We start from the raw sequence: 15,097 nt of genomic DNA on the forward strand, positions 1-15,097 counted from the left end.
CCTGGAGGACATGTTGCCTCAGGGACACTCCTGTCCTCACTGCTGCTCCCTGGACTTTCCATCCGATTTTTCTGCCCCAGGCTGTCTGAACTCCAATCAGAATGTGTGTTTCCAAAGTGAGAATAGAATTGTTGAAATCAGGGCAGTCCGAAAAACTCAGCCCCATGCCCCTCTCCCCTGTTGGGTGCAGGAGAAAAAGTGTGGGGTGAGCCAGCTACCCATCCTGACCTGAGTGTAGAGGGGCTCATAGATGTCGACCCCGTTGTCCTGGCTGTGGGACAGGGTATCAGAGCCCCGCTTCCAGATGAAGCGGGCAGGCGGGTTGGAGTTGACAGTACAGCGCAGGAACACCGTCTTCTCCTGGTAGAAGTTGCCTCGCACATCGCTCACTGTCTGGTGCACCGTCAGCATTGGCTCGTCCAGGTCTGCAAGGGCACAGCCCCCATGAAGTCAGGACTGGGTCACCCCAAGGTTAGGGGGCTTAGGCTCCTGGCAGCCCTTAGGAAGAGCTGAGCCGTCCTCAACAGACATTTCCAGATTGCCAGATGCCCTCCCAGCCCTGCAAGCTTAACCAACCTATTAGAGGCAGGGGACAGGACTTTTTCCTTTTACTTTTTCTTTCTTTCTTTCTTTCTTTCTTTTTTTTTTTTTTTGAGACAGAGTCTCGCTCTTTTGCCAGGCTGGAGTGCAGTGGCACAATCTTGGCTCACTGCAACCTCCGATTCCCTGGCTCAAGCGATTCTTCTGCCTCAGCCTCCCAAGTAGCTGAGATTACAGACATACGCCACCATGCCCAGCTAATTTTTGTATTTTTAGTAGAGAAGGGGTTTCACCATGTTGGCCAGGATGGTCTCGATCTCCTGACCTTGATCTGGCCACCTCGGCCTCCCAAAGTGCTGGGATTACAGGCGTCAGCCACCGAGCCTGGCCTCTTTCTTTTTTTTTGAGACAGAGTCTCACTCTGTCACCCAGGCTGAAGGGCAGTGGTGCAATCATCGCTCACTGCAGCCTCAACCTCCTGGGCTCAATCAATCCTCCCACCTCAGTCTCCTGAATAACTGGGACTACAGGCATGCACCTAATTTTTTGAATTAGGTTAATTCAAAAAATTTTTTGAATTTTTTGTACAGACGGGGTTTCACCATATTGCCCAGATTGATTTTGAACTCCTGGGCTCAAGCGGTCCTCCCACCTCAGCCTCCCGAAATGCTGGGATGACAGGTGTGAGTCGCCGCACCTGGCCAAGATGACAGGACTTGATGCCTTCCCAGACTTCCTCTGAGCTGTGCCTCCCAGGGACCTGCATGAGGGTGTCTAGCTTTGCAATCTCCCATCACAGAATGGAGGAAGCAGCTGCTTCTTCAAATCCTAGTTTAGCTGTTAATTTGTAGTATGACTCACCTAAGTCCCTTCTCTCTCTGGGTCTGTTTCCTCATTGGCAAACTAAGGTACTTTAGTAGTTCTTGGCCTTGTTTGCACAAGAGAATTACATGGAGATTTTCTTTTTAATACTGATGCCTGGCAGAGTTCATGGGTAGTGTCAAAAGTCAGAACAATGATTGTCTCCGGGGGGAATTACTGACTGGGAGGGGGCATGAAGGAACTTTCTGGAGTCCTGGAAATGTTCTATCTCTTGAACTGGAAGCTGTTTACCCACATGTGTAAAAAATCATTAACCTTTGCACTTAAGATTAGTACACTCTATCGATTAATCCTCAATTAAAAAAATAATTAAAAAGCTTAAGAAAGAATCGATATTTGGCCCCACCCCTGATCAATTACATCAGAATCTCTGGAAGTAGGGCCCAGGCATCCATAGGTCATAAGACCTAGAGATCTTAATGTGTGGCTGTCAGTACACATTACAACATCCTCCAACGAATGTCCCAGCAGCCCATCATTCTACCCCTTCCACAGCCCACTGGGATAGAAGTCACCACCATGGTCATGAGAGGAGGTAGGCATTGGTGGGGCCCAGGCTATGCTTGCCAGCCTGTTCCAGGGCCAATAACCTGAGAAATGGCCCTCAGCTCCAGGGGTCGGCAGGACCCTGGCTGGCTGATGAGGGACAGAAGAGAGGTCTGGGACGCCACTGTTCACCACTCTACTGAGTCCCACTTAGGGAGTGGGAGGATGTATAGCTAATAGGTAGGTTCATTCTAAGCCTTAAAATGGTGCCACACAGGCTCCTGGGGCTGGGCCAACAGTTTCTGGGTACCTGACTTAGCCTGATGAATGACTCAGGAAAAGAGGCTCCTGGGGCATACCCATGGAGAACAGGTAGGGACTGGGGGCTTCTCATGCAGCTAGCAGCAAGGACTCAAGGAATGGGGCTTGGTTCTGTGTGTAATGTAGTAAGGAGGGAAATCTCAGAGCTGCCACAGGACAAAAGCAGAGACATGAGGTACTGTGGGAAGGGCAGTGGACAGTGGGGAAGAGATCCGTGTCCTCATCTCAGATCTGAGGCTACCCCACACCATGTCTGTGGGCAAATCACATGGGACCTCAGTTTTCTCATCTGTGGAAGGGGTGTAAATCAACCCATCCTGCCCTCCCTGCTCACCTCACAGGGATGTTGCAAGGTTCACATGGGATTACAGGCGCGAAGGTGTAGATGGTAGAGGGTGGTACACACCGCCCGGTACCTCTCAGGCTCCTCCACCGAAGTCAGCTTCTCCATCCCATCCCGTCCCCACTTCCCCACCTCACCTCAGCCCCGGGGTGCCCTCTGGCCCAGGCTGGGCTGTCAGGGCCCGGGGAGAGGAAGGCCTCAACTCACACTGCACGTCCACGCGGATGGACTTGATGGCCGGCACCCCGACGCCGTTCTCAGCCTTGCAGTAGTAGCGGCCGCCCTGCGTGCGCGCAATACGCTCGATGCGCAGTGTCTCGTTGAACACTGATGTCTCCTGGAACTTGTCTGAGGCACTACCTGCCGTCTTGGTCCACCGTACCTGGGCCACCGGGCGGGGCAGAGTCAGACTGTCAGACTCGCACGGGGTGGAGGCCTCAGCGCTGAGTGCCCTGCAACGGCACCCCCTTTTTCCCATACTTTTTCACACGCGCACGTGGGGCACACGCAGGCCTAGGAAACGAACCCAGACAGACGTGGCAATGCACAGACGGGGTAGGATGCCACGGGGTCAAGAGCTGGGGAATCCGGGATCAGAGGGAAGAGGCTTTAAATGGGGCGCGCAGCGCTGTGTTTAAGAGAATGGATTCGGTCAGGCGCGGTGAGCCACTAATCCCAGCACTTTGGGAGGCCAAGCGGGCGGATCACCTGAGCTCAGGAGTTCGAGACCAGCCTGGCCAACATGGCGAAACCACGTCTCTAATAAAAATACAAAATTAGCCAGGCGTGATGGTGCCCGCCAGTAGTCCCAGCTACTCAGGAGGCTGAGGCAGGAGAATCACTTGAACCCAGAGGCGGGGGTTGCAGTGAGCCCAGATCAGGTCACTGCCTCCAGCCTGGGCAACAGAGCCAGACCGTTTCAAAAAAAAAAAAAAGACTGATTTCCATCTTGGTCAGTCACTCCAGGGAAAGCCAGCTATCAGGTCCTGAGCAGCCCAGTGGAGGGGCTCACTTGGGGAGGAACTGAAGCCTCAGACCAACAGCCACGTGAGTTAGCCTCGAAGAAGATCCTCCAGTCTCAGTCATCCTTCAATGACTGCACCCCTGGCTGACACCTGGATTGCAGCCTTGTGAGAAACCCTGAGCCACAGCCAGCCAGCTAAGCTGCTCTCAGGTTCCTGTGCCACAGGAACTGTGAGACAGTACGTATTGTTTGAAGCCCCTAAGTTATGGAGTATTTGTTATGCAGCGATGCATGACTAATACACCATGATACCCACTCTGCAAGGTTTTATTATGAGGTTTACAAAGGAAGTGTATAAATCACCTATGTGTGGTGTCTGGTATATATTAGTCATTCAACAAATTTCTATGATTATTAATATTGTCTTAGATTATAGAGAAATTTATATTTCTCTATAATCTAAAGATTGCATGAGAAACCTGAGCCTATTACTCAAGGTGCCAGAGTTTTAAGTAAAACAGACCAGTTTTAGATAACTAAGTCTAAGGAGTGGGGCAGAGGCAGGGGCAGTGGGTACAGATTTCAGTCTTTAAGTAGGGAGGCTTGCTTATTACAGAGACAGGGCAGGGAGCCCAATCCTGGTGAACAGGTTAGGCCAGAGGCCAGAAAAGTAAGGCTGGGGAGAAGAAGTGAAAGGGCAACCTTTCTTATGCAGGGAGGACCACCCAGGACCACAGTGTTGGTGCTCTCGTCCCCTGCCCATATTTGACTCTACCCACATGGACCTAGAGGTTACAAAACCTGGGAAAAGTTAGAGGCAGTTTCAGGCAAGACACCAGATTAGAGAGTGCTTTGGAGAGATAATAGGGACATGAAAACATTTGATCCTTTTGTACTTGATGTTTGATGTTTACATAAAACATTTTATCTGGATGGAGTTTGTTTACATACTGCTCAAGCCTTGGTATGCTTTATGCATATGAGAGTTCCTACCTTTTTTCAATTCTACAAAATTCTCAATCTTTTTTTTTTTTTTTTTTTTTTTTTTTTATCACTAGAGATGAGGTCTTGCTCTATCACCCAGGCTGAAGTGCAGTGGTACTCTTGGGCTCAAGGATCCTCCTGTCACAGCCTCCCAAGTAGCTAGGACTACAGGTGTGTGCCACCACACCTGGCTAATTATTATTATTATTTTGTTTTAGAGCTAGGGTCTCACTATGTTGCCCAGGCTGGTCTTGAATTCCTGGTCTGAAGCAGTCCTCCCACCTTGGTCTCCCAAAGTGCTAGGATTACAGATGTGAGCCACTGAGCCTGGCCCTTCATCTCTTTAAACATTGCCTCCTCTCTTTTTCTATTCATTCCTTCTTGAATGCCTAAATTTATGTTGTAGCTTCTTATTGTATCCTCCATGTCTCAACTTATTTTTCACACCTCCTGTCTCTTTGTCTTCCCTGGACTCCATTGGAAATGCATGGCTGATTTCCTCAGATCTATTATCCAATTCACTAATTTTTTCTTTAGCTATCTCTAGAGTACTGAGGCCAAATTTTTTAAAGACTATATTATTTTTATTTCTAGGATTTCTGTTTGCTTCTTTCTGTACCTAACTGATCAGGGTTTATAATCTCCTGTCTTATGGATTCTATTCCTTCCATAATCTCTTCCAATATTTAAATTTTTTTTTAATTTTTAAGATCCTTTCAAATTGCTCTATTTTCTCTAGTTCCTCAGTTGTGAATGATTCACCTTGTTGAGTCTATGGACTAACTCTTCTGGCACTGTATTTTTTAATATTTTAAAATTTTACTCCACAGGTTTGTACTCAGTGGGATCATCTTCCATAGAAGTCCTATTTGGACCTTTATGGTCCTGTTTGTGGTGCAGATCTCATTCACTACTTGGGTATAGGTGGTTGCCTATACCCAAGATCATGGGTTCATAGATTCCAAAACATTTTTTTGTTGATTTCTCAGGTTAGGGTTTCCTCACTATTTGGATATTGCAAAATACAGACAGGTTTTGGGTTATACTATATCATAGGTGGCTGCATTTATATCCACACCCTGAAGGACAGTCTGTTCCCTGCAGTGACTCTGGGTTGTGGGACAGAGATCTTCTGGTCCTCATCATAGATGATGCCACTCTTGTTGAGCTTCCAGCTTTAGGTAGAGTTCAATTCCAGCTCCCAGCCATGGATGGACCTGCAGCCTCAATGCATACCCCTTATGTGTGTGTTAATACAACTATCAGTACAGTGTGTATGCAGTGCCAGTCTCTTCACGGGCTAGGTTCCTCAACTTCTGCTCCCTGCCATCACTGTAGATTTTGTCTGCATTTCTGGCCCCCAGATATCCCTCCTTCTCACAGCTTGTTTGGAGTGAGGCACTCCATGTTCCCTCAGTCCCCCATCTTGACCACTAAGTAGGTCATGAGATGGTATTTCCCTTGTTTCTCTAGTAGTCTGGATGCTCCATGAGAACAGAAACTATAGGGGCATCTTTAGGACCCATAACTTTGCTTGCATGTAGCAGGTACTCAATAAATACTGCTTATAATGAAACAAGCAAAAAAGCTAGAAGGCATTTTAGGAGAGGCAAGCAACTTCAGCTAAAGCAGGAAGGTTGTACTTGGGGATGATGGGGAGGCAAGTCTGACTGGAGCACAGGGTGTGGGGAAGGTGGCAGTGGGAGATCAGACAAGAGAGGCAGGTGGAGGCCAGATTGTAGAAGGTCTTCAATGCCATCCCTAGGAGCTTGAATTAATCTGGTAAATGAAGGGGAGCCATTGAACGTCTCTGAGCAGGGGAGTGATATGATGTAGCACAACAGGGGTTATCATTCTGGTAGCAAAGTGCAGGAACGGATTGAAGGGGGCCGGGTGTAGTAGCTCATGCCCATAATCCCCACACTTTGAGAGGGTGAGGTGGGAGGATCACTTGAGCCCAGGAGGTCAAGACCAGCATGGGCAACACGGTGAAACACTGTCTCTGCAGAAAAAAAAAAAAAAAAAAAAAATTAGCTGGGCATGGAGGCGCACGCCTGTAGTCCCAGGTACTTGGGAGGCTGAGGGGGAAGGATTGCTTGAGCCCAGAAGGTCAAGGCTGCAGTGAGCCTTATTGCACAACTACACTCCAGCCTGGGCGACACAGCAAGACCCTGCCTTGAAAAAAAAAAATAGATGGGAGGAGGGGTGAGGTGAGAGATTGGGAGGTCAGTTTAGAGTGTACTGCAATGGACCAAGGGACAGGACTGATAGGCTGACCTAGAAGACTAATGAAGAAAAGAGAGGAGGAGACCCACGCAAGAGACATAAAAAGAAAGGCGTGCCAGTATAGTGGCTCACATCTGTAATCTCAGCACTTAGGGAGGCTGAAGCAGGAGAAATGCTTGAAGCCAGGAGTTCAAGACCAGCCTGGGTAACATAGGACACTCTATATCTACAAAAAAAAAAAAAAAAAAAAAAAAAAGAAGAAGGAAAAATGATCCAGGCATGGTGGCACACACCCGTGGTCTTGGCTACTTGGTCGGATGAGGTGGGAGGATCACTTGGGCACAGGAGGTCAAGGCTACAGTAAGCTATGATCTCGCCATTGTACTCAGCCTGGGCAACAAAGTGAGACCACATCTTAAAAAAAAAAAAAAAAGAAAGAAAGAAAGAAAAAGAAAAGAAAACAAGGCCTCAGAGTCTGGCTAGATGTGAGGAACGAGAAGATGCAAGGTCAAATATGAGCCCAAGGGTTTGCGCCTGGGTGATAGAACGAATGAAGCCACTGATGGAAATAGAAAACCAGGTACACATACACATAGCCACAACCACACATGACCCATACAGGGACACATAAGGAGCCACACACAGATGGCCAGTGCAGCCTTAGGGAGAAATGACCCAGTGGCCTCACTGGCTTGTAGGGAGGACCATCCATCCTTTAATGGTCACACCTGACACAGACATCGACCTAAATCCAGCAGCATTGTTTTCCCTTCTAAAACATGCCTTTGAGAAGCAGCAGCAGTGATCATAGTTTTTTGTCCATCTGCCTGTCTCAAGGCCAAACCTACTAAAGTCATCTATGTTCCCAAAATGATCCAGGAAAAAGAATTTTGTATTTCACTGTCCTTTCTAGGATCCAGTTGTCACCCTTTCTGCTGCTATTAAAGGTCACAGCAGCTCATCAGCAAATTCCTTCCATCCCTTCAGCCCACCTCCTCCCCTCAGCTCTCAGTGATCATGGGCCACTGCTTCCTGCTTGAGCCATACACTTCATCTGTGACAAAATTCATCTGGCATTCCCAGATTCTTATTTTCTGTTTCTTTCTAATTGCTTTGGCTCTGTGAGCCTCAAGGGTGTGAAGCTTGCCTGCCAGAAGCCTGAAGTAGATAGAGATCACATTTTCTATGCTGCTTGCCACTCCTGGAGTCCCCAACTCAAAGATGGACATGCTGGGAGGAAGCAGAGTAAACTAAGAGGACACTGGTTCTGGATTCAATGTCTGCTTCCATCCTCACAAGAGCTGCGTGCGCTTGGGAGTTTACCCAACCTCGCTGAGTCGCAAATTCCTCAGCTGCAAAGGGGGTCACTAATGCCTTCCTCTCTGCACAGCTGTGAGGCTCCAAAGGGAAAACACTGGAGAAAGTGCCTGGCACGGTGCCTGGCACATGGTCTGCCTGCAGACACATTAGAAGCTGCATCTAAGGATGTGTCTGCTCAACAGATCCGTGGACTGGAGTGGAACTGAACAACCGGCATTCTATTTTTCCCCTCAGCCGTCAATATTTTCAGGTGAATGAGCCCATAGCCTCCAGCCCTTCCCCACAGAGTTAATTTTCCAGCTATTTCCCCAGCCCCCATCTCCTGTTCTCTGCCTCCATGCTGTGGTGCATCATGAGTCCTCGTATCCTGCTGTCTCTTCTTAAGTGCTGAGCCCAGGCAAGGTGAGGGCAGGAGGGGCCTGAGCAAGGCTGGGCTGGGGGCTTACCTGGGGTCGTGGGTGCCCGGTTACAAGGCACTGCAGCATGAGGGTGTCCCCCTCTCGGATGGTGTAGACACGCTCACTGATATTGTCCTCTTTCACCACACACGCCTGGCCCGCATGCACGATCTGGGCCTGGGCTGGAGCTGGCAAGAGAGGATGGAGGAGGTTTAGAGAAGAGGTGCCAAGGCCAGAAGTCTGGGGCTCCCTCCTGAGGGTGTTGGGGAGGGGTCAGCCCAGATCTCTCCAGGCCATTCCTCAGAGGCCTGCCCCTGCTGAGCCCAGGAAAGAATCCTCCCAGGACCCCCAGGCCAGAACCAGGAGGGCCAGGAACTCAGAAAAGGGACAGTTCCCCAACCCCTTGCAAAAGAGCTGTGCTTTTCAGTGGGCTGACTGTGTGAAGGGGCTTTGTCATCTGTACAGACCGGTCGTCACTCAGTTAGCATCACCATCTTAGCAGTCCCGGCGGTGGATGCCGTCAGCGCCCCTCCCAGCTCCCCAAGGTGACAGGTGCATCCATCCCCAGCTGCTGACAGCTCAGGGTACTCGCCTTCCTCAGGGAATTGCCTTTAGCCAAGAGAGCTGCTTTGGCCAGAAATGCCTAGGAGATTACTCCCTCTCCCCTGCAACACACACACACACACACACGCAGGTGGGGTGACCATGGCGCTGTCATACTCCAGAGCTCCCCTGGAAACAGGCTGAGGCTAAGCTTCCTGAGCCTCATCTTTGCTTGGCTGCCTCACTCATTCCCTCAGTTTCTCTTGAGAGCATTTTCCCAGCAAATAGCTTGCCTAAACCATAACTCCCCAGCCCCAACCATCTCAGGCTTTGCTTTTAGAGAGCCTAACCTAAGACACATAGGCACACACACACACATACACACACCCGGCTGCACATTGCCCTCCCCAAAGGCCTTCATTGTTTTTTCATTGCTCTCTGAGGCTGTGTCCAACTTCTTCTCCAAGGGACAGAAGTGCTCACAGAAGTTGGGGCCTGGGAGCTGGCAAAAGGCTGTGGCTCCTCCCTGACCTCTCTCACAGTGCCCAGGGCTGGGCTGTGACCCAGGCTAGGGGACCAAAGCTAGGATGTAGCTGGATGGGCCCAGTGGGAAATGACTGAACTTGCCAAGGTCATAGCCCCTGCCCCATTGTTTAGCCCCATTGTCCTAAAGGCAAACCAGGTCCCAGCCCCCCCAATGCTTAAACTCTAGGAAGAGGAAAAGACCCCAACTTCACAGGTTCTGCTCACAGCTGAGAAGGGAGAGAGTGAAGTAGAAGAGCTGATACTGGGTATAAGGAACACAAGGAGGTACAAACGACGTCCCTGCTCTAAAGAGGGGCACGGTGGTGTTAAAATAGAAATCATAAAAGTGATAGAACAGACTGTGGCTAAGAGATATCAAATTACAAACAGGACCTAAGGTCACGCCAGGCCCGAGTAAGTCACACCCCCTACACTTAAAGAATAAGCCATGTTCTAGTTGCCACAAGGCTTTCTGTTTTCTCTAGCAGCTAAACAAGCACTGGCCTGGAGATAAGCAATACTGAAACAATTGCAGACCATCTACTGCCAGGCACCGACTAACTGGCCTCCCGTTCCACCAGCCATAACTACACCTTTGATCAGACAAGAGACTGATTTCAGTAGCTTTCTCCAGATAAAAGACCAGCAACCATGAACTGGTTCTGGCCAGTTGACAGAGGCTGCCCACTAAGTGCCTTTGTGTCTTCTGTGTCACCTTTTGACACATAGGCCAGATTATGGTGCATTTAAATGTTGTCTGCACCCCAAAGTGAACATGAGATGTATGTAACATGCACATTTGTTTACTATGCATGTGTACATCCCCCTTTGTGAATATTCATAGCTCCTCCCATAACCTGTTGAAAATGTATACCTGGCCCACCTGTTCAGCAGAAATTCCTGTCTCACCTTTCCTCTTTCAAAGTGACTGCTTTCAGTCTCTGCCAGAGGCTACTCTTCCCAGCCTGTCAGGATGGCCACCCCACAGGACGCAACCCTCTATAAGAAATAAAGTTCTCTTATCTGAATTTATAATTCTCATGATTCCTCAGTTAACAGAGATAAGAAGATAAGAAGGTAAAGCCGATACAGAAAATGTACAACTTCCTCCAGGAAATGTCCCATGACTGACAGGCACCTTCCTTCTTTATGTGTCTACACTGTGCGTCACTCCCCCAGTGCAACAACAAAGCATCAGGCCTGTGTTTCTGTCAAATTCAGGATTCTTGTCTTTCTGCCTACCAGACCTTGAGCTTTATCTTGGGATCTCCAGCACAAGGCCTTGAAAACAGCAGGTACTCAGCGAACACTGAATGAACGGATTTATAAGGATATCCCATGGTGAAGTTGCTGGGGGACATAAGAGAGATATAGAAGGCCCTAGGATGTCAGAAAACAGGCATCACCATCTTCTGGAGGAAGAACCACAGAAGGTTCCATGGAAGAGGTAGTTTTTGAACCAGGCCTCAGGGATAGGGAGGCTCTGTGCTAGCTGACAGGGCAAAGTCTCAAATTATATTACACAGGGTAAACCTCTAGTGACCTTTGGACATGAGTTTTCTCATCTCTAAAATGAAGAGAACACTACCAACCCTAAGAACTCACAATGGTAGATGTGATGATAACACAGGATAAATGAAAAATGCTTAGTAGAGTCGTAACGTGTTTTACAGATGCTACAAGCAGGGCCTTCCACCAACACTGATGGGATAGACATGAACTAATCACAGAGGTAGAGTCCCCAGAGGTAGCCTGGCAGCAGGTCACTAAACTTGGTCAGCAATTGGGAGTGACACAGGCTATGTTTAATGATGAGGGTCTCTGCAAACAGCAGCGGGTTTGGTAAACAGTGGTAGCTGCTACCAACCCAGAGTCTGAGTGTCCAGGTGACCATCCTGCCTGCCTGGCTGCCACAGAGGAATGAACCTGGCTGGCTGTCAGGAGACAAGCAATGTATGCCTTGAGCAAGCCACTTCACCATCTTGGGCCTCAGTTTCCCTACCCATAGGAAGGGTAGATTAGATGACTTCTAAGGTCTTTTTCAACTCACACTTTCTACGAATTTTGTAATCAGCACATAGTCGTCCCTATATAAGATGCACTCCAGAATCTGGGAACTGGGCCCAAAACTGTCACCTCATGCAATAAAAATGCATGAACATCACCATACGTGAAAGAGATAGCCATCTGTGGCTGAAGTCCTCAGGAAATCTCATCAAGAAACAACCCACCAAAAGATGATGTGCATGCCGGTTGCTGATAAGACCAAGAGGCCTGGGGTGCCTCTCAACAAGGAAGACATCGATTTAACAGGCTCCAATGGAAGATAAGCTGTAATCTTGGACGCTGTGGCTTGCCTGTAGCAAGGCAGTGTTGTAATGACAGAAGCTTTGGTGACAGATAAGGAATATTGAAAAAGAGCTGGAGAGCTGGACTTTCTTAGGGCACAGCTAGTACCGGCCAGGGCAGATGGAACCTGATCGGCAGACACAGGGCCTCTAGTCACCTGACAGGTGTATTTTCCCACTGGAGATGGGGCCATGAGTGGATATCAGAGATGACATTGTTAAGATTATCCAGCTCCTGGGCAGGTGTGATGACTCAATTACAATCCCAGCACTTTGGGAGGCTGAGGTGGAGGATCACTTGAGCCGTGGAGTTCTAGACCAGCCTGGGCAACATAGTGAGACTCTGTCTCTACAAAAACTGCAAAAATTAGCCAGGCATGGGGGGGTGTGCCTGCAGTCCCAGCTATTCAGGAGGCTGAGGCAGGAGGATCATTTGAGCCTAAGAATTCAAGTCTGCAATAAGCTATGATCATGCCACTGTATTCCAGCCTGGGCAAGAGAGTGAGATTCTGTCTAAAAAAAAAAAAAAAAAAAGATGATCCAACTCCCTTTGATGACCACCCAACTCTAAAATGCTAGAACCATTTTGGAAGAAATTTGGGCAGTACCTCCTAAAGGTAAATAGGTGTATAACCCATGATGTAGCAATTCCATTCCCAAATATGTACCCAGTAGAAATGAGTACTTATGGCAACCAAACAATAAGTACAAAAATATTCACAGTGGCTTTATTCACAATAGCTCAAAACAAGAACAACCTACATGTCATCCATCAAGAATTGTATGAGCAAATAAGTTCTGGTATCTTCATACAAAGGAATATTCACCGTAAGTGAAAAAGGGTAGAGACATGACACTGTTGAATCTCACAGGCGCAATTTGAGTGAAAGAACCCAGACACAAACATACAGTGTATTGTAATGCTAAAGACAGAAAAAAAAAATTCATGGTGTGCGATTTCATTTATTCAAAACTTAAAACTGGAAAAACTTACCTTAGGGTAGCAGAGGCCTAACACTGATTGCCCTTGGGTGGGGTGGGAGATTATTTGCTGAGAAGGGCATAAGAAAACTTTTTTTTTTTTTTTGAGATGGCGTCTAGCTCTGTCACCCAGGCTGGAGTGCAGTGGCACAATCTCAGCTCACTGCAACCTCTGCCTCCCGGGTTCAAGCAATTCTCCTGCCTCAGCCTCCCAAGTAGCTAGGATTACAGGTGTCTGCCACAATGCCCACCTAATTTTTGTATATTTAGTAGAGACGGGTTTTCACTGTGTTGGCCAGGCTGGTCTAGAACTCCTGACGTTGTGATCCACCCTCCTCGGTCTCCCAAAGTGCTGGGATTACAGGCGTGAGCCATTGCACCCGGCCAAGAGAACTTTCATGGGGAGAAGAAGAGAGATGGAAATGTTGGACATTTTGATCTGAGTGGTGGTTGCACAGTGTCTGGATACACAAGTAAAAGCACATCAAGGTATCTGCTTTGGACTTCACCATATTATACCTTCTAAATTACACCTCGGTTTTTAGAAAACAGCATCTACCGTCCTGGGATGATATTAACCATTGAGATTATCCAGGATAATCCATTTACTATTACAGTTATCCAACTCCCTTTATTCTCACTCTTACTTGATGAGCCACTTCCCGTTGCTGATTTGGTTCCAGGTACAGTTTTCCTTCTGAAATGAGTCCTCACTAGTAGTAAATTACCTAGTCCCCCTTGGCCTTGGCCTTTCAATTTGCTCATCACCCCCCACTGAGTTTCCTTAGCATGAGTCAGCCTCCCATTGGCTCAGGTCACCCCTGGAATGGCCAGAACCATATTTCTGACTCTAAACCCCAAAGGGTCCCTGCCCCACTGTACCTCAGCCTCCATCCAGCTCCACACACCCTAGGAAGGCACTGCCTGCAGCAGCATCTCCTGATTCGGACGGCAACCTGGGCATGGCTATTTCCAGACACACCATGACATAATCCTTTCATTCAGTCTGTCGAACAATAAGTCCTTCTGGGCCAGGCGCTGTGCTGGGCGCTGGAGATACTGTCATGAAAAGCAAACAAGGGATGGCTCTCAAAGAGCATTGCTGGGGAGATGGACAGCAAAAAAGGAAACAGAAATGGACAGGGTGGTTTCAGAGTGTGTTAAATGCTATGATGACTCGAAAACAGGGGGATGTGATAAGGAACCGTGGGGAGAGAAAAGGTCTGCTTTAGAGAGATGGAAAGCACACAGCTGTGGAGTCACACGATTTGGGGCCCATTCTCTTGGCTCTGCTACCCACTAGCTGGGTGATGCTGTGTGATGCTGGGCAAATTACTTAACCTCTCTGAGCCTCGGCCTCTTCATTTATAAAATAAGAACAATAATGCCTTCTCCCAGGGCTGGTATGAGGGGTTAATGCAATATATGTAAAACACCTGGTCAAATAGTATGTGCTCTCTCCATAAATGACAGCTCCCAAGATGATGAAATAGGAGCAAGAGATAGGGAAAGGGGACCAGCTGCTGTGCACCCCTACACATGCAACCAGGGGTGGAAATGCTCAAAGCAGTCATTAAACGGGTAGGGGTGTTTCATGAATATGTTCAAAATTCATGCTGAGGGCTGTGCAGGGCTTCAGAGGGGTTGGAAAGTGGGAAGGACTGGAGCCCTTCCCCGAGTATCCCCCTTCTCATGGTACTAGTGCACTTGGCTGTGCAAGTTACTTAAGCCTTAGTTTTCTCATTTGCAAAATGGGGTTGTTGTGAGGAATAAATAAGGAAACTCATGTAAAGTGTTTAAAACAGTGCCTGGTACACAGTATGCAATCTAAAAACGTCAGCCAGCATTATTATTCTATAAATGATCCTGCACTCCTCTCAAGAACGCACATCCCCTGCAGTCTTCAAGCCCTTTGCATGAGAGGACCCTGCCTTCTCTGTCACAGATGATGAGGGTTGGCACCTTCCTGGGGTCCACTGTACCTTTCCAAGCTCCTTGCCTCAGTCCTGTGAAGCAGAAAGGGAAAGTCGCATTTAGCCCCATTGGCAGAGAAGGAGACCAACGCCTGGAAGAGGAAATGTCTCGTCCAAGTCACTCGCTGAGACAGCAGCACAGCCAAGACTCAAACCCAGGCCTTCCACCTGCTAACTTGGGACTCTGTTCACTGTCCCCAGGAATTTCAGAGGCATGGCTGGATTTGATCATCTTTGCTTGATACCATATTGGTGGATAAAAA

At 48.3% G+C, this 15,097-nt stretch overlaps 2 protein-coding genes across 15 annotated transcripts in view; both read right to left on the minus strand.

Moving 5' to 3' along the window:
- CCDC167 (coiled-coil domain containing 167) overlaps window positions 1-15,097 on the minus strand; it is a 699,343-nt gene that overhangs the window by 176,558 nt on the left and 507,688 nt on the right. The gene's annotated exons all lie outside the window — the stretch shown is intronic.
- MDGA1 (MAM domain containing glycosylphosphatidylinositol anchor 1) overlaps window positions 1-15,097 on the minus strand; it is a 65,120-nt gene that overhangs the window by 23,275 nt on the left and 26,748 nt on the right. For both annotated transcript variants that reach the window (XR_007725015.1, XM_050787584.1), the window contains exons 2-4: window positions 8,513-8,652; window positions 2,780-2,954; window positions 229-425 (exon numbers count right to left, since the gene is read on the minus strand). Coding sequence is in view for 1 of the 2 variants with exons in the window: in XM_050787584.1 (XP_050643541.1) it covers window positions 229-425; window positions 2,780-2,954; window positions 8,513-8,652 (512 nt within the window). In the remaining variant the exon portion in view is untranslated. The remainder of the gene's footprint in view (window positions 1-228; window positions 426-2,779; window positions 2,955-8,512; window positions 8,653-15,097) is intronic.

The sequence above is a fragment of the Macaca thibetana genome, chromosome 4, assembly GCF_024542745.1.
Source record: "Macaca thibetana thibetana isolate TM-01 chromosome 4, ASM2454274v1, whole genome shotgun sequence".
NCBI lineage: Eukaryota > Metazoa > Chordata > Mammalia > Primates > Cercopithecidae > Macaca > Macaca thibetana.